This window comes from Agelaius tricolor, unplaced genomic scaffold (assembly GCF_023055355.1).
Source record: "Agelaius tricolor isolate 1412-34295 unplaced genomic scaffold, bAgeTri1.0.p SCAF_8, whole genome shotgun sequence".
In the NCBI taxonomy this organism is placed as follows: Eukaryota; Metazoa; Chordata; class Aves; order Passeriformes; family Icteridae; genus Agelaius; species Agelaius tricolor.
The window spans coordinates 19,415,732-19,436,514 of NW_027269268.1; the positions used below are offsets into that span (position 1 = coordinate 19,415,732).

Consider the following 20,783-nt stretch of genomic DNA (forward strand, 5'->3'; position numbering starts at 1 on the left):
AACCTGCTTCTAGATCACAGGGTTGCCTGAGAAGCTGGGTTTGGGCATCAACTCCTGGTTGGTCACACGTCCTAGTACTAAAAATGAAATATTGCATTGTTAGAAACCCAGATATTCAACTTTAAAACTCCTTCAGAGCTCTTAAAGAATGCCAGTTAGTCCTGGTAATTTCTTTGTGTTCAACCTGCCTGTTTTTGCAGTAACTTCATGGTCCCTTCAACTCCAGACAGTCTATTTCCCCTATATGTCTCCCATCCAGGACTACAGCTTGGGAATTTCCACAGTTTTTTCTGTCTTTCTTGAGTTTTATTTTATATCCCTGTCATCAGTTGTCCTACAGGTTAGCCAGCACATTTTCAGCCCATAGTGTGCTGGAAGAACTTATGACTTGTTATGGAAATCTCTTAGCTGCCAGTCTTTAACAAACTTTCTAATTTTTACATTCTTCTGCATAGTGAAATTTGGCTCATTTTTGTACTTCCCCTGCCCAGCCTTTTTGTTCCAGTAGAATCATAATATGGGAGAGAGTAAAATCTCACCCCAATATTAAATAAAATGAACAAGGGCAGTTCTTGGAATAGGCATAGGTAAGTAGTAGCTGAGAAAAAAAAAATGTTAGGACAATTTTGACTGCATTTTGGACAAAGAATATTCCAGCACTATCCCACTCCAATATTATTTTTGGTGGTATTTGAGTGGGCTACAGTTTAATCAAAAGTACCATTAACAACTCTAAATTGATTTTAAAACAAATTTAGTGTTGCCTGACTTTTATTTCCACCAGGCAAAGAAAAATCTAAACAAGAAACTGTAAATACACAGCACCTGTGTAAATCAAGCCACTTGTTTTAGAAGCCTTGGCAGGTTGAACTTCCATCAACAAGAGTATGCGTTGTAGTTTATACTCCCTTGTATTTGCAGTGTGCTTTAAAATCCTTTGGGCTACAATAGGCAATTGTAAAACTGCATAGCAGCTAAGGTTTTTGAGACAAGTACACGCTACACAACTTCTTTACTGAATATTGCTCAACATTTTGATTAAAGTTCCATAAACTACGTTTGATTTGGTCATTTGAAGAACTATAATTTTTAGCCCAGAGTACATGCATTTGACTTGTTATTTTTGTCTAGATTTTTCTAAATGTAAGAAAAAATAAGATTCTCTTAAAAAAAGTGTTCAAACCTGAGCTAATACTTTAAAAAAAATTCCACAAGTGCTCAAACTGCTTTTCTTAGTACTTGTGGGTTTTGCTATTTGTTTTTTTAGATGTCCAGCAATGGAATAGGTACTCAATAGTTTGCACCCTATTAGACAACATCAGAAGGTCAAATATAGTCAGTAAAAAGAGCCTTAACACAGTATTAATAACATGGTCTGAATTAATTTCCACTCATACTAATGAAATTTAAAAAAAAACTGGCTACAAATCTAAAAGGCAATCAAGTCTATATTACCAATGGACTGGATGCTATGATTGCTTCACCAATAGAAAAAGGAAGAGGTGACATTCATGAGCCTGCTCTAGGCAGGTATATACCTGCCTAGAATGCATTTCTGCTCTCTTAAAGTAACACGGAACAGAGGTATTCCAAAATACCTTCAGCTCCTTGCACTTGAGCTGTTTTTCCTGGTCACCACTCAACTCCTCCCCAGCTGAGTTTGATATTCAGGCAGGACTCCTACACTTACATACTTTGAACATTACAGGAAACTACATCATTAACAAATGAAGTACCTTAGCCAGCCATGGAGGATGGTAAAAACAAAGAAATTTATAAACCAATTTCCTAAGAAAAACTTTTTTTTATATTGCTCCTAGTAAGTAGGGGGAAAAGTTTGTTGTCCTTGTTTTCTTTGCAATTGCTTTTCTCTAAATTGGTTGTAGGATTCAGCTGGTTCTTAACCTGGATGGGATGAGATTCATACAAAGAGGCTTGTTTGCAACTTCATTCAGATTTTTGTAATCAATTTTTTAATAGGATTACATTCAGGGTTCATTCACTTAGCACTGAGCCTTAAGTTTTCCTTGGCCCTACACTTTACAGCAACACTCCTACTGTGACATTGGATAAAGTTGTTTACTCTTTATGTATCTGTAATTATCACCACTGAGTGTAAATGACATAATGCTGAGCATGTATTTAAAATACTAAAAAATGGAGGAAAAGCTAGATATCATCTCCAAGCCAAGTGTATAGCATGAAGAAGAGATAGTCTGACTGCTTAGAAAATAAATTGCAAAGGCAGGAAAATTTTAAAAGCAACATTGGTGGTATAGTGAGATCTACATAAAACTCAAAAAGGAAATGAGTGGTTCAAATGGACAGTTTTAGTCTCTTCTGCTCCTGAACCTGAAGCCTGGTGGCATCGAGTTGTGACACAAGACAAAAAGTCATTGTGAGGAGCCACAGACAACTGAGCTTCACTAACTTCAGACAGTTTTCAATACTCTGATTTTCAGGCACTCAACCGGCAGCACCCTGCACTCACACAAAGTAGGATGCAATCTTCAAGGGCCAAACTTTCCCAGTCTTGCTGAGAAGCCCTCCCTCAAAGCCCTGAACTACTTGAGGCTGCCTCGGTACAATTGTTGTCTTGGTAAATGCAATACTGACAGTGGAGATGGCAGCTGTTCTTTCAGCAACCTCAGCAACATTTCAGTGACCATTTCTGCATGCTGTGGTACCAGTAGTCACTCTCTGCTAATAATAATTAGCTAATAATAACAACCTAATAGCTTTGCCTCCCATGCAGTGAAGGGAAAAAGATGTCCTTGGACTTGGCCTCTCAGAAACTTGGCCCCCAAATCCATTTGTAATTATGAAATACAGTAAGGTTAATGACCTCAATAGAGATGATTAAAGTTTTCTGGTCTTTGTTTTTTGCCCCCATTGTGAAAAGAGACATCACTAATTGTTTGAATCCCTCCCAAGTCAGTAGGAAATGTGAAGAACTTCTCTCCTTCCACCAGATTCTATAGCAGAAATCACTGACAGCTATAGGTACCACTGTCAAAATGACAGATAAGAAAAGCCCACTACAAGATCTATTTGTGTTTGTTTTTAAATTATAACTGTTCTTAAATTGCCAATTCTCAAAATTGAGCTGAGCTTGTAAGACAAACTAGATGTTCTGCTGTAAAGAAAATTCCTTCATATCATGTTTAACCACTTCAAACAACGTTTCGCATTATACACAGTAGGAAGAGGCTGTAATTATTTGAAAGCCCACGTGCTTCAGGTAGAAAATACCATTCTTGAAGTTGCAAGTTTGTCACACTGAATTGGTGAAAATTGCTGGAGATTTTGTTTGCTGTGAAACTGGAACAACTCATTTCAGCTAACTATAGAGAACTGAGCAAAAGCAGTAAGGGTGTAGTGGAGGTAAAGTAGCTTTTACTCATCATCAGTCCTTCAATGGAGAATGTTAACAGAGAAAAGCTGTGGCTGTTGGGCACCTACACTAAGAACTAGTTAGCAGATGATCACAAGCTGGAAGGAAAAGTTAAAGGGAAAGTCCTCAAGTGTCACAATATTAAGTGCTTTAAGGTGGCTTCTTCAACTTTCAACTTACATTGAGGCCAGTGCTTGCTTTTAATTCAAGTTCCTTTTGACATACACAAGGTTAAGAGTGAATTGCTGGGGGTTTTTTGTATGTTTTGTCCTGTCATAGTCCTTTCTCTTCTCTGCAGAGAATTCTGAAAAACCTCAGCTATAAAACAGAGCATAAAATCTAATATTACTCTATCATAGCATTGTCTTAGCCTGTGGGAATTTTCATAAAATTGAAGTAAGGAAACAGAGCAGCCTACAGTGATATTTCTGCACATCTTTTAAGACATCCTTCTTTTATTTTCCAAATTATTGAAACAGGACACGGTTGTTTTTTTTAGCAATTTAAATAGCACCTAAGATGACTTCTACAGTGCCAATACCAGTACCTTCTCTCTCCCCCCATTATTCTGCCAGAAGCTAAAAACCCAGACTCTATTTCTTCTTTTGGGATAGATGTTTCAACTTGGAAAAAAGGATTACAGAAATCAGGACAGAATTTGCTACATTTCTAGCAGTTTTAGGTGACAAAAAGCACTGTTTTCTATAAAGCAAGTTCAGGACTTTTCATAAGCACCAGTAGTTGAGTTTAATTAGAGAAATAGCAATAGATAACTTGTAAAAAGGGAAAAATAATTAATAGTGGAAAATGAAGCAGGTTTTCCTCAAGTAAATTGTTATTTCTTGGACAGGAAACAACGCAACAAAAATTTCCAAATCTGAGGATTCTGAGAATCAGAGCTTTTCAAAAAGAAACGTATTTCTCAATAAATATTTTGAAATTTGAGTTTGGATTTGTTGGTATGCTTTGACTGGATTCTATTACCAGAATATAAAGGAATATGCACACAATATACCTGAAATCAATTCAGTATGGAATGTGCAATATTTCAGACAGTATTTCCACCTTTAGTTATATTCTTTCACAAGAGGTGACACCATCACTAAAAATCCCAGACAAGTCTTGGCCCTGTCTCCAGTTAAATCTGTGTGTTAAACACAACACTTTCCAGTGGTTTCTATCCAGTCTGCATTTAGCTTGCTCATCTGTTTCAGAGTTAACTTCTTGCACCTTTGCCACCTATCTTGACATTACAAGCCTAGACACTGTCTGCTCACAAATACTGCATTGTCATACTGAACAGCCATTTTGGGGATGGGACTGGCAGCTTAATTATGTAAGCAAACTTGCATCTCATCATATTTTGATCTAAACCACTGTCTGTACAGGAAAGTATCATACTGCATTTTAATTTCATTACATTGTATGTCTCTTGGATTTACTTTTAGACTCCCAAGTTTTTAATCACACAGATTACAATTTGTGAGAAGTCAAACCATGCAATTCATTACTTATCCAATAAATTAATCCTAAGTTCTTCATTCTTGGTTCATTTTGAGGTCATATTGAGATCTTTCAAGAGCAGCAATTTATCAGCTGCCCCCTGATGTGCAAGAATGATCAAATAAAGCATCCGTGTAGAACAATACAGTTTCTCTTCCCTATACCTCATGCTGAAAGCTTGCACTCCTCTCATCCACTACTGGACACGTCTAGTGGCTGTTTGGGATGCTTTTATGGGAGTCAAAGACACAGGTTCATATACCTTTCAGGCAGAAAAGGGATGAGAGTCTAAGCCTCCCACATTCTGAGTGCTCCCAACACTGCAAACACATCTAGTTTTCCATGAAGAATCTGGGCATCCAACTTTGCACCTTCTTTTTCGGCCACGCATCAAACCAGTTCATTTTAAGGTCACTATTGGCTCAAGCAGTCAACTTGCTCTTGAAACACACTGGCCTTTTTTCGGGGCCATAGCAGGTTGGTTAGCATTATTCTCAATTTTCAAACACACCACCAGATCTAATAGTTATTAGTCACATAGGGAAAGACTCTTGAGTCTGTGTTATCCACCCCCATCCTGCAGTCTTGCACAGGAAAATGTCAAGGACAGGCACCTCATTTATTTGCTCCCAACTAACTTTGATGTTTAAGCTCATTTTTACATTACAAGTTGAATCATGTTTATCTAATACAGAGGAGTGAATTGCATCAACAAAGAAAAGGAAAGGAAACATGATGGCAATCCCCATAGTGCTACCTACAAAACTTGTTTGTGTTTGGTTATGAGAAGTGGCAGGTTCACTGATTGTACAGAGCTCTTTTCTCTCTCAAAACCGAAGTCTAGCTACACAAAACAGAAGTCAAGCAGCGTCCTGAACACATCTTTCTCTAGTGTTTTAGAAAGAAAACATATTTTCTTGAGTAATGTTTTTCCCCAGAAGTTTCCTAAAAATGCTGAGGTTTAATACACATTTGAAATAACATCATAATGATCCTTTCAAAACACAAGCTAAATAAGCACACTCTTGGTTTATTGCAAACCAGTTTGAATCCCTAGTAAGTGGCTAATGAATCCAACCAGGGCCCTCCATTTGGTACTAACAGCAGCTTCTGTTGGATGCATAACTGAATTGTCCATATAATGTATCTACTTTTAAAAATTAAAAATAACAAAATTATCTTTTTGCCAGAAGTAATGAAAACCATTAAGTGCATAGGTACTAAAAGTGACTGGAGAAGTTTTGTGCTGTTTTAAGATCAAAAGCTATCCATTCTTTTCAGATAGAGAAAGCTTTCAGATTTCCCCTATAACTGGAAAAAGTGCAGTTTAAACTGCGTTGCAGAAGAGCAATTAGTAAAAAAACCCTATCATGAACAGGCATCTCCACATGACTCTTATTGACCATTTTCTCTGTAAGTATGAATTTGCTCAGCTGCAAAGCTGTCAATTTGCAGTTAATCCAAAGCTGATCAACAACCCACGGAAGTATAAATACAAAGTACTGAGCCACAAAGTAATGATTCACAGAATTATTTCTCCCATTTTTTTTGCTTATGTTGCCTTTATTGCGGATTCTTCCATTTCCCTAGAGGCTTTCAATACTTGAGGATTGTCTTATTAACATTTATAAGTAACAACCATAGACTCAGTAATAAAAATCAGTACATAGAACAAGTGACTCACTAGTTTGGTGATGGTGCTCTTCTTCACTTTGGAGGAGGCTGAATTCATAAGTAGATATTTTGTTTCTCAATAATGAAGTCAGAACATTGTCTACCTTTTCTACAGAAGAAAATTTCAATGCCTGTTTAAAAGAAAGAAAAAAACAGATAAAAAATAGTGCATTTGTTGCATATGTATTTTTAACTTTATCCTCAGAATGCTGGTGAATCAAATTGCTCAAAACAGTACTATGGCAAAATCTCTTTCAGTAAGAGAAGCACAGTTTTGGAAAACTATAGAAGAGATATTTTAATACAAAAATCATGACAACATGATCCAACTGCACATAAACCTGCACCATAACGTACGAAGTTCAGACATGACTTAAAAACTTCTGGATGAAGTGTAAGGACAGGAAGATCGATGTTGTACTACAGCGGTAATTCAAGGTGAGTTTAAAGATTATAGTAACTCTCTGTTACCCAAAACTTATACATTAAAATTGTGGACTTGTCTAGGTAGGAAACAGCTTCAGTTTCATCAGCCAAAACAAAATATTGTTGCCAGAACAAGAAACTGATATCAACCAGATAGATCAGCTTCCTACTAAACACACAGTCTTTAGACAAGGGGCATGGACTGCCAGGAGATTTTTGAGTGCCTCCTTCTGGACAGAAAGTCAAAAACTATGCCTAAGAACTTTCAAGGTAGCCAGAATTAAATATTTCTTTGCCTGGCCTGACTACAGAGATTTGAAGAGTAAGAACATTTTACACCAAGCACTACAGCTGTGTACCGCAGTCTGTGCTGCACTGGGCACCAAAAGGAGCACAGCCCCAGCAGAGAAGAGCTCAGGGAGAGTTGCTTTACTCTGCTCAGGGTCAGTAGCCCTGTGTTAAAGTTTGCCTTCCCACAACTAGACTGTCTCTGGTCAAGATGATTCTGGGATGACTAAAATGGAACATCTTCAGACATGCTTAGCATATGAATTTGAAAAGAAAGTCTGACTGACATGCTGAGGAGAAAATGACAGGGGGGTGTACTGATGAGCCATGAAGTTTAATTCCCAGGGCTGTTAAAAGGGAATAAGAAAAGTAAGTATGGTGTGATCAGAAAATGTGGAATGCAGAGGCAGGATATAATTTTCATCCAACTCCTACCAAGAATTAGACATTTATGCAGGAAGCTAACAATATGATTGTTTATTTTTCCCATGATTAACCCTGGCCCTTCCAATATTAAGATATGAAAAACCACTGCATTTCTTCTCATAATTCACTCCCTTTCTGTGATGTCACACTGCATTCTCAGAATTTTTTATTCAGTAATAGTGAATACATATAATAATCTTCAATAAGGAAAGGAATAAGCATTAAGGAAAGACTCCAGCTAGGAAAAAATAAAAATCTATCCTGAGCACAAGACTTACTGTGCAAATTCAGAAAGCACATGCAAAACCTCCCAAAATATCTATAAAACCCACAAATTATTAACACGAATAACAACACTACATTTACATGTTATTAAGAGGAATAATATAAAAAGTCAGTTACGAACCCATACTATTCTCTTTCATTCTAAATAGATCTTAGATACATTATCATTACATTTCCTTAACAGAGTTCAGTGTAGAGTAGGACAAAACCAAGTAACAACACAGGAACTAGCTCAGATGAGTGTATATGGCAGATCCTGTGTCATGAAAAAAGAGGCGCAAAACCATTGGTACTCACAGAAGCAACTGTGTAGTAGATACCCCACTATGCAGAGAATAAGAATTTAAGTGGGCTTCTAGACAAACTAAGTTTGAAGTAATATTTTTAATATTTTAAAATTTCTCATACTTCAACAGGCCATTCCTCTAATGACCAGCCTATCAATTTCTATGAATTACAAGTCAGGAACAATGCACTTATTATACAAAGTTATCAGTGCAAATTGCTTCAAGTTTTCCACCTCAACTTTTTGTTTTTCCTCTTACTCTTGGGATGTAAAATCTGAGGGCTTAAGCAATGATTTAACAAGCTATGCTCTTAACTCATTGCTATGCTCTTAACTAAACTGTAATGGTGAGTTTCATTGTGCTCCTCTATAGCAAAGATACAAAAGGAAAAAAAGATAAGTTAATTTAAAAAAAAGCAGCTATGTCTTATCTCACATACAGAAGGGCCAGTTCCAGCATTTAGATGAAAATAACAGCTAAAAAAACAGAAGTAGGAATAGGGCCACTCTGCACTATCCAGCTCCATATCATAAAAGGCCTCTCCTCAAGAAACAATTCAGTTTAGAGACTTTTACTTTACTGCCCATTTCTGCCCCAGAGCACTCACAGACTCCAAGTCTGCTGTGTTTATGTATTTTAACATACCCACACAGATCTCTACAGGCCCAAGAAATCTTCCCAAGAAATCTCACCAACATTACAAACCTGAAGTTTCTGGGGAAGCTTCACCAAAGCCAATAGAAGCAGAACTGTATTTAAAGTTGAACTTGAAGTTAGGCACTCTGCAAGAGAACTCTGAGACACTCAGGAGTTTGAGAAAGCCCACCTTTTGTCTAAATAAAGATTTACAACACTAGAGAAAATACACAATAGTGCTAGTTTCCCTCTATGCCCTTGCAGCCCCACCAGAACTAAGCTTGTGAGTTTGTAGACAATTCTTCCCACACTCTCTGAAGCACAGCCAAGTTCTCTGCTCCAGTACTGGAAATCCTTCCACAAGCCTCACTACTTGTCACAGCACCACCTCTCCAGCTGTAGGCACTGTCTCTATTCCCTCTCCCCTTTCCAGAGCAACAGGACACAGCTGTGATCGGAAAATCCCCCAATCTGGGATTCCAAAAGCATCCTTGAAAAAGGAGACCACCAAGCACATATTTTGCTACTTTTGTGAACGATATTACCTACTTTCTTTAATAAGTGCTAACCAAGCCCTGAAAATGTGTGCCACTGAAACACAGCATCCACAGCCAGTAAATTAGCATATTCCACTGGCTTAGGCAGTACTAACAAGGTTACATTTACATAAAGATGAACTTCTTCATTAGTTGTTACATATCAGACACTACTTCATATGCACTTCCATATCTGGATTGCTTCTGCCAATGAGAATGGGCTAGGTTTAAAAACAGTCAGGCATTTCTGACAATTTTAGTCAGTGACAGAACATGAAAAGCTTTCATACCTAGAGGAAAAGAAAGAAGCATTTCAAAATAACAGCTGTTGATCTAAGCTGAGAAGATTGAAATATTAAATACAGTTTCAAATGAAGTATCTTTAGGGATCAGGTAGAGGTGCATACAAAATATCACCACATAAATAATATAGATATCTACAAGTTTTCATAGAGGAGGCTGCAGTTTATTTTCATTCTTCTTTTCCAACTGTAACTGGAATCCTGTTTAATGACTATGATAAAAACATCATTTAAGATACCAAGTATCTCACAACCATAGGAATATTATTCAGCCAAAGCTTGTCATAAAGACTTCCTCAATCTCTCCAGATATTCTAAGTCACTCAAGCTAACATGAACTTACCAACTTCAGTAATAAGGATATGACCTTAGCTTCATTTTTTTTTTTTAATTTTTAAACCAAATAAATCTATGCCAGAAAACCCCAACACTAAATAATTGAATCAATATTTCCATTTGGTAGAAAGTCGGAGAGAAAAATCAATACAGCATATAAATCCAGCAGAATGCTGAAATGATTAGCTGATGTAAAGTAAAACATGAAATATAAAAAAGTTTAATTATGAATTATAAAAACCTTAATATCACTCTGTACATTAGGTTACTGTAAGAACATAAACTCCCTAAGAGAGTTTCTTGAATGCAGAATTGTGAAAGTGATAGAACCAAAAATAATGATCTTTAGCCAACTTTCACTTTTTACATTGTCATAGCAAATCCATTCAGCATTACGATACCAACTTTTCCTACTTTAACATTTCAGGTTTTTTTCTTTCAAAACTCATGCAAAGAAACTAATTTAATTTTATTATTTATTCAATTACATTTTAAATATTTATTTGCTTGTTTAAAATATCTTGCTGATATTGGTAAATGCTTTTTAAATTCAGAAAAAATTGGAACTCAAAATTACAATCTATCAGATGTAGCAAAGAATTTTATCCAAAACCATGATTTATAAAAATTTTAGATTATGTTTAATCTAAACCTTAGCTAACACAAATCTTTAATTTCTCGCAAAAACCAGACCCATAAATGCAGAAGTACCATATTTTGATAGTCTCCCACTAAGATCCACGTATTCATCTGACCATCACTAAAAGGAATGGATAGCTGTAATCCAATAGCTGTTGGGTTGTGTTTCTTTGGCTTCATTGGGGGACAAAGTGGAGCATTTCAAAGGAGCTGGAAAGGTTGGCAAGGCAATACAGAAAATAATGTAAGCATTTTACCAAAGCACTGTGTCTTTGGTACAAACTAATCCAGCCATTTGCTTTCACCATAGAATTTTAATATGGAGATACTTCTCAGATTGCAAGTATTTGTGAAAGTCTTGAACTTCCCCTTGAATCACAGGGTCATATTGCTTTGATCAATAATTGCTGTAAGCTTTTCTATTTTATATCAGATTTGTTTTCCATTGTGTTTGATTGTTACTTTGCATAGATAAATGACTGTTGCCCCAGGATACTTTTGCAAACAAGTTGATAGTCTCAAAGGTTTTAATTATCCTGGTTAAACAGAAGTTTCTACTACTGCTGCTACTTGATGGGAATTCTAATGAGTATCAAGTCTGTTTTGTTTTCTTTTTGTGAACATATTTTAAAGATTAAGGTAAATTATGTTCTGTAAATTGCATCTTTATGATGTAGCTTGTTGACATTAAATCAGGAGCTCATTTTAGGAGTTTGCAGAAAAATTTTAGTTACCTAGGTAGTTACTGTACTGCACTCTGAGGTACAGCAGGTACCATTAAATGAGACACATAGGAATACTTACAGAGGAATTACCATCAGAATACTTTGCCACAGACATTGTGCTGACATGTCACAACACATGACATTGTGTTGACTGTAGTGCTTACCCAATTAAAAATATTCTTTCAACATTAGTTTTTCAGTTACTAAAACAATAAAAATAACAGCATATAGCATTGTCACCTCATGTAAACCCTTGCTTATTATTCAGAGGAGTAAAGGTGAGGAAATGTTAAACATACTTCATAACACTACAGCTGTATCTCCTGGTGTACACTACTGCTCTGCACAGAATTATTTTTGCATTTGAATATGATTTGAATTGCATGTGCTTTAATAAATATCAGTCATGCTGGTTAAACAAAGGGTCAAACTCCTGAATAACACAAATAACTGTGGAAATATCTTGTGTGTTGCAGGTATCTAGGTTACCATGTTAATGATAAATTTTAAATCATTATGGCATACTTCTTATGCATCCAGGTTTAAATGAAACCTGTTAGAAGCTTACTTAGATATACTTCAAAATACAGGTTAAAAAATGATGGATATCATAAAGAATTTAAGAACTCATTTAGTCTTTGAGTTGCACTATTTTTCTTGTGCAACATCCTGTTTTTCCAGAACAGAAGTAACTTGTACTTGGAAGGAGCCTAGCCTCATCCTTAATAGAACACAAATAATGCAATACATCATATTTTATTAATCCTTTTGTTATGAGTGTAATGCCTTAGGTGGTGGATAAGGTATATTTGTCACAGGAAAATGAGATTGTCTGCAGTGGAAAAACAATCTATTATTTTTGTTCTGGCTTTGCAATTATAATATAGACATCGTGCAAGGTCTGCTTGGGCTACCCACCATTCAACAAATGACACTTGAGATTCCATGCTTTCTTAATATATTCTTTCTTTTCCCGTTATTTCTTATGTGCCACTGGGAAAGAACATGCTGCAGAGCACTGCAGTCTGCTGTGCTGATCTGAAACACAGCTCAAAACCTGATTTTTTCTAAATATACGCAAAGAATCTGCATGGCAACCAGCAAATCACATGAATGAGAATTCAGCAGCTGTAAATGGACTCCACATGAACAGCAACCTACTGCTTCCCATACAAGCTATGCCAGAAAAATTTGGTTTGATGGTGAATAAATAATAACCCTCCAAATGTGGATTAAGATTACTTGCTTCTATTGGCTTCAGAACACAGAAAAAATACCACTTTAAATGGAGAGGGACTTCACTAATATTTATTCTTATTTTCAACCTTTGGAGTGCAGTGTGTTATATGCTCATTGGGCATATACAGCACAAAGGATGTTTACATCACTCTCTAAACAAAAAAAGAGCATATAAAATTTGTTTTCTCTTGCCTGACTTGCTTACAACCTGACATCTCAGAGGCAAGCTTCTTAATCCTGAGCCTGCTACTGAGCCATTACAAATTACTGTGCAATCAAATGATTGCATACTATCTTAGTTCATTAAGTCACAGTCTATTTTTCTTTAATTAAAATTTGAGAAGTCAACTTACCTGACAAGTGAAAGCTATTGGGTCAGCCACTTTCTTTAAAATGGGTTCAATTTCCTCTAGTGCAGTATAGTATTCAATCTGTGCTGTCCTCTTAATGATTCCCCCACAGTAGACATTTACATATACAGGGCCAGCAGGAAAATCTTATAAAAGAACAAATCAGAACAGCAGCTGAAAACACTTTACAGTCTCAGACCAGGAATCTCAGGGAATGAGTAAAAAACCAGAGAATATCAACAGAAAAAGATAGAGTTGATGAACTGACTGGATTTGCATTTCACAGGTGATTCAGTGTAGTCAGTTTTTTATTCAAGTCTTGCAGTCTAACATCAGAAAGCTGACAAAAGAAAATACATATCTCTAAATCTGTATAAAGCAAAGCCATTATATTGCTTCACATTAGAAAGGAGATGAAAACAGAATGCTTAAAATTTCCAACTGCCCTTTGATAGACTGATGACCTATAATCAGCTCCCTTATGCCTACATGTTCAGGAAAAGTGCATTTATCACAAATAGAGCAATTGCTATTCATCTTATGAAACATTTTTCCTTAATTGCAGTCAAGGTTCTCAAAATTGTATTTGAGCTAGGCTGCAAAAATTGCAGTATAATTAATCCATTCCAGTTGTTTACCTTGCAAAAGCCAAGGAGAGAGGCACTTGTAGTCTATTACTTAGGCATGATTTGCTCTGTGTGCAGCACAAGCCTACTTTATGAGCACATTTCCCAACCCATTAGTGTTTGTTGTGCCAGGCATTCTGCTGGACCATACTAGCACAGTCTTCTTAAAATACTAACTCAGCCCAAAAAACAGTGAAAGAAAGGGCAATTCTGAAAATGGAGAAGAGGAATAGGGCCAGACAAGCTAGACTAATAGTACATCACACTAAATTGCTTAAATGGAAACTGCCCAAATGTGGGCTTTAAAAAAAAAAAAAACAAAAACCAAAAAAACACAGCATATCTCCTATAATATCAGATTAGATGGACCTAAATCAGGATATTTCCAAATTTCCACTTTTCCAGGTTTTAAAACAGATTAAACATCAAACACAAATGATATATGAAACATAATTAAACTTGGCTACAGATCTCTGACAATTTCTTCATATTTCATTAACTTCATTAACTTTAACTTTTAACTTTTCACATTTTATTTCTTCAGCTACTACAGAAACCTTCTTGCGATCAACAGTATTCTCACCAAAAAAAATTTTGGAAGACTCTTTTAAGATATGTGCAAGAAGAGTGCAGATTTTGTTCTCTGAAATCCAGCTGCAGATGGAAGTTCCCTGCTTGTTACATACTTTCTGGTCAGGTTTCTGAAAACAAACTCTCTGCACCATCACAATGATAAAGAACTCTTAGCCCACATGTGGCCATCATCTCAGGACAGCATTCAGGATGACAATCTCAGAATCAATTAGGTTGGAAAAGACCTCCAAGGTAATTGAGTTAAACTTCTGATGGACCACCGGCCTGTCAACAAGACCATGGCACATGAAATGAGAAATGACATGCAGTCATTTCTCAAACACCTCCAGGGATGTGACTCCTCCACCTCCTTAGGCAGCCTGTTTCAATGTTTAACAAATGTTTCTGTGAAGAAATTCCTCCTGGCCTCCAACCTGAACCTCCTCTGGCACAGCTTGAGGCCATGTCCTCTTGCCCTGTCACTGATTGCCTGGGAGAAGAGATCAAATCCCAGCTGGCACAGAGTCCATTCAGGTAGGTTTTAGAGAGTTATCTGTCTTTTCTCCAGGCTGAACAACGCCAGCTCCTTCAGCCATTCCTCATGTGAGTTAATCTTTAGACCCTTCGCCAGCTCCACTGTCCTTCTCTGGACACAATCCAGCACTTCAGTGTCTTTCTCAAAGTGTGGGGCCCAGAACTGGACACAGCACTCAACTGGTGCAGTCTCACCAGTGCTGAGTCACAGAAATCATCAGGTCACAGAATTACAAAAATATAGTTCCAAGAAGCCACAGTGGAAAAATTGTATCCTATTATTGTAGTATTTCCTCCTATCTAAGGTTATATTGCAATAATTTTATAATAAAATATTATGTAAGTTCCTCTGGCAATTCACAGCATGTAGCTCAATAGCAAACTATACTCTGAATACATAGGTGAGAAATGTTTTAATTCTTAACTCCCATCAAGAATGGGGGTAGGTGCACCCCTTAAATCTGCACAGATCTTCTAAAAAAATGTTAAATAGTTTAAACTGTTATCAACTAGTTATGAATGGAGCAATAGAAAAAAAAACATTAGGAACTAGCAAAGATGAGTGATACAGAGAAATTATGTGAATGTGAACAGAGAAAAGGAACTATTTCCTGCATCACTAAGAATTATGGAGAGGAGAACAACCAGATTTACTGCATTAAATATAAAACGACACATTTAGTAACAGAGTAATAAGAAAAGAATATTAGGTTTGCATTTTATGGCACTAATTTTGGAGAATGTTAATCTGTAACTAATCAATGACATTTTAAGACTGCCATCTGCCATTTAACCACAGAAAACCAACCTAATAGAACCTAGGTTCCCATAAATCACAAGGCCTTGCTTCTCTGCTTTATTAAAAGTTATGTGTGCAAAACTCATTTACAGGAAACACCCACTAAATAGCAGAAAGGGAAACTACTTATTAGAAAAAGTGAAGGGAGTTGAAACTTTTTAGTTTTTCTAAAAGGTAAAGAATATTTTTCTTACCTAGGGCTTTCACATATTTGACCTTCTTGTTCCAAGAGGCTGTCTGCATTCTAATTGGTTGATTATCTGTTATGAATTCAATTTCTAGAGTTTCTTCATCTATTTCCTCTTTCAACAGAATGAATATTTCACCAGGGTTCTACAAAATTAAAATATGTTCCCATTAGTCCTTCAGAAAATTATATTGGAAGTGCAACATTATATTGAAAGTGTATTGAAAGAACTTTCCTTCACCAACAGCTTCATACAAAAAATCGTACTACCAAAATATGATGGTATCTCACTGCATCCTTTAGTATTTCATGAGCTTTCCTTTTGTGTTTCCTTTCTTACATGAAAGACACAAGAACGTAGGATTTAAATTTAATGTAGGACTTTAAATTCGGCTTACATGAGAATATTTTAAAACAGTATTTTAAATGCATATGTAGGTGAATTGTTACATTTTCTAAGGCCCCTTTATAGTCTAGAAGAATGACATCTATCTTAAAAAGAATAGATGAACCTAAAATACTTTAGGCCCACTTAACCTCTTCCATGAGGTGACAGTAGATAGAAGCAGCAGGTGATGTGAGACAATAGCCCTATACTACTTCCTGAACCAGAGGCAGTCACTCCCTTAGAACTGATCTCAACAATGAAATGATGTGTGTAAATTATCTTTAAAAGACAGACAGCAAACAAAATTTGTGACATTCTATGTACACTGCAACCTCCATATTTCACCGTGACCAAGTCCATTCACCATGAAGGAATGCAGTGCTGGATTTTTTATTTCCTCTGTTTATGCTGTCACATGTTCCTCACAGCCACTCTGATTAAAAGCACATATGAACATTTATGTCCACTGCATATGCATGCAGACACATACATATAAATACTTCTGATTTAATTTAAACTCAAACTAGGTCTGTGCTGACACGAGCCCTGTGTAATTCATGGTATGGGCATGTATGCATATATACATACACCCATCCTGGATTCTTGCCAGGACAAATGCCACATCTCTCAAGAAGTGCCTGATTATTTGCTCCCTCTGAAGTATAAGGCCCACATGACAGTGATATTTCAACTCAAGCTGCAAAATAACTCTAATAGAGCTGTCTCCAAATGACTTTACTTCCAAATCTTTTGACTGCAGCATGGATGCAACACAAAGGCAAAATAAATCCCACTGCAGTCTAGGTGCACTCTCATTTGGTCCCTTGACAATTTTGGAAAAACAGCATATACAGTATGAATGAGATTGCAGCAGGAGAAGGGGAAGAACAGTGACTGTTAACCCAAAGATTTTAGCATCCAGAAGCCTTACCTCACATGATATTCTTCTTGGAAGCACCAATATTGACTGCTCATCACTTTCTAATCTTTCAGAAAGTACCTCTGTTTTAAAAGTGAGGTCTGTTTCTTCTGAGGCTCCCCTGACATCTGACAAGTTAATATCAGAGATAGTCTGGTGATCTGAAATGAATAATGTGAAACAAGAACATTGTTAATAATCCTAAACCAACAACACATGGCAATGATTTGGTTTCCAATGTATTACTCATATGGGACTTGGAGTGACATTAAGGACTGCACATGAAAGCCTGGCAAAATTCCCTTAATGTAAATGTAATGAGATGCCCTCCTTTGATAAAGAGCTTGCCTCTAAAGTTTTGATCCTGAAGCCTTAATTTACATGAACAGGCTCTGCACATATGCTTTGTCTTCCCAAAAAGGGACATGGCCTTTAGACTGACAGTCTATTTACAAATAGTTGTGAACAGCAAAGTCAGGAGATCACCCAGTTCTGTCATCTCAGAATGCTCATACACTAGAATAAAACAGGATTTTTACCACTCTTCCTTTCTTTATATGTAAATAAGCATATGATATATGTTTACAACATCAATCCACTTGTCTAGAGGAATCATTTACATGAGGGCAGTGATACCTGCAACATGGTACTATGACAGTAGGCACAGATTTCTTTGGCAGAGAATCCTTGGCCTTTGCCTGCCTTAATAGAAAAATGATGGGTGGAAGCCATATATTTTTTAAATAGGATAATCTGTGTTTGGAAATGCTATGCCAGTTATAAAGGTAGCTTACAATCAGTTTCTTTTCTGTTCGGCTGTACCAGAAAAGGCCCAAGAGACTTTAGTGAACATAGTGAATCCTTCACCACATTGCAGAATTTTAATCATGAAAAAGAACTGCCAACTAACCACATCTGCAGAGCTCTGACTAAGCCTGGGTTTTAGCAAAGGTATCCTTTACCTACTATGTCTCAGCTGTATCATTACTCCTCCTTTCCAGACACTCTATTACCCTGTGTGAAACACTCCTGCTACCCATCTCAAAGGACTGCAGCAGCTCTTCATCACAGAGGATTAGTCAGTATACTGCAGATATCTCATTAGGTTATTGATATCATTTCATGCGGTCCAGATTTAAAAAATCTAGACTGGTTGGTGAGACAATATCCTGAGAGACATCCACACTGTCTTGTATTACTGTTAATTATGAAAGACTCACACTCAGTTACATTCAAGGGTACAAAGAACTTTTGAGGTACGTATTTTCCTCTTAAATGGATACAGAATATTAAAATAAATTAGTGATGGGCAGAATGCAGAACAGTAGCAACTTGGCTTTGCTCAAAGAAGTACCACAGCCATTTTGCATTTCTTTGAAAGTGACTGAGGTACACAAACCATACAGTGCTCCTAAGTGGCACAGAAACCTTTCCAGACAGTGACAGTACTGGCAATCTACAGTTAACTTTCTCAATTCTCACTTGCCTTTACTTCCCCCATATCCACCAGTTCATCTGATGCGGAATGTTTCCTTGCCCTACCAGTCTTGCCTTCCTTAAGGCATAGATTTAACAAAGCACCTCTTAATAAATGTGTCTGCTACATGCAGCTATGCCATGGCATCCTATTGTAGAATGTTTTTTTATCTAGGGATATGCTTTAATTGTTGAAAGAAGGAGGGAGGGAAAGAGGGAAGTCAAATGTCTATAGTTCCTTTAAAGAAGCTGAAGTTTCCTTCAATATCTTATCTAAGTTAAGCAGGTTCAATGACCATCACTAGCTAGTAAAAACTGCCCATCCTACTCCTGCTTATATTCTCATGCCTTTGAGGCAAAATAATTCTGAATTAAAGCTGTGAATTCAGCATAAATTGTTAAAATGACACTGAACCTACATGTAGATGTACTTTACTAAAGTAGCATTAATTCCATTTGCTTTAATTTACTTGAAAAATTAAACAGGCTACACTAAACAAAGGCTATTCTGTTTCTGAATGAGAACCCACACACAGTTCAATGAAGTTTAACTAATCCAGCTCAGAATACAAGTGCAATAATTTCTCTGATTATCACTGTGAAAACTAGACTTTATTTAGCACTGCCCTGTAGAAAAATGAAGCCCTGAACTCTTGCTGAGGAAAACAGTTATGATATTTTGCAGCAGCCTTACAGTACCTAAACAGGGCCTACAAAAAACATGGAGAGGGACTTTTTACAATGGCATGTAGGGAGAGGACAAGGGGGAATAGCTTCAAACTCAAAGAGGGTGGGCTTAGAGTAGATGTATTAGGAAGAAATGCCTTACAGTGAGAGTGGTGAGACACCAGCACAGGTTGCCCAGAGCAGTTGTGGATGCCCCATACCAGGCAGTGTTCAAGGCCAGGTTGGATGGGCTTTGAGCAACCTGGTCTGGTAAAAGGTGTCAATGTTTATGGCCATAGGATTGGAACTAGATGGTCTTTAAGGTTCTGTCCAACCCAAACCTTCCTTTGATTATGATCCTGTGGTTATGTATGCCCACAGCACATATTTTCAGAATGTATTCACATTTTAAGTTACTTCTAAATCTTACATACACAGAATCCACTTCAGAAGGTAACTCATATGAGGTACATGCTGCTTCTGAATTTTTTCTGCCATTTTAGGCAAAGGAGTCTCATAGAGACAAGAAACATTCCTCTATCAGATTGACAAAATGAAAGGAATGAATAACAAGTCTAGAAGGCACCAGATTCTCAGATGTCAGCCATCTGTCAGTGATTGTTCTTCAAGGATCACATAGATGCATTCTAATCTATGTAAAGTTCATGACAATTTTATTTCTACAGTCTGCACTCTACTTATCAAAGATGATAGCAGTCACTTTCACCTTTCAATGCCAATAATTCATCTACTGAGAACATTAATCCTATTGCTAATAAGTTGGTTTAAATTAGGATAACATTCTTTCTCCTGTTAATGATTGCATTTTAATATTTTTATTATGCCTAGTGACATCTAAATGCAATATCAGAACTTCAACCCAGTCACTACTGTAATAGCACAGCTATCCCAACAATAGACAACTAATAAATGTGGCTCTTACATCAAAGACTTGGATATTTAAGAGGATTAGGATTCCCCTGCTGACTTGAAAGTGGCTATCAACTTATTGGCTAAAAACCATCAAGCAAGACCTCCTTCACTACATCTGAGGTCTACCTTACAATCAATGAACCATGAACAACAGTCCAAGAACCACAAGGATCTATATTATCACTGCAATACAGGCACCAAAGTTTGGAGCCACCATCTCCAGCCCTCAAATTCCTACAAGCAGTTGCACACAATCTGTCCCAAAATGTGGAACATGAAACAACCACATGAAAAGTTATTTGTCAACGCTGGAGAAGCAATAGACCAGAGATTAAGCAAGCCTTGGCTTGTTGGCATTAACTGAAACAAAGTAGCTCATAAAGGTATTAATACAACAATAATGAGACTGTAGTAAGACAAATGGAGCAATGATAGACAGTATTTGTTTTATGTAGGCAGAAGGTGTTGCCAGATGTTCAAGTTTTTTAACACTTAAATTTTGGACATCTTCATTATTTTTCCTCATTACACTCTTGTTTTTAACCTGAAAACAATGGCTAAGGAGCTCCACTAATTCCTGAGGCTTTCAGAAAAATTCAGAATTTATAACTGAGGGTGAAGATGATCTTAAAAATA

General features: G+C 36.7%; 1 protein-coding gene across 1 annotated transcript in view; it reads right to left on the reverse strand.

Annotated features, from left to right (window-relative positions):
• Nucleotides 1-20,783, reverse strand: part of BANK1 (B cell scaffold protein with ankyrin repeats 1) — a 135,038-nt gene that overhangs the window by 79,265 nt on the left and 34,990 nt on the right. The window contains exons 4-7 of the mRNA XM_071431846.1: nt 17,085-17,233; nt 15,773-15,911; nt 13,050-13,192; nt 6,582-6,702 (exon numbers count right to left, since the gene is read on the reverse strand). Of these exons, the coding sequence (XP_071287947.1) occupies nt 6,582-6,702; nt 13,050-13,192; nt 15,773-15,911; nt 17,085-17,233 (552 nt within the window). The remainder of the gene's footprint in view (nt 1-6,581; nt 6,703-13,049; nt 13,193-15,772; nt 15,912-17,084; nt 17,234-20,783) is intronic.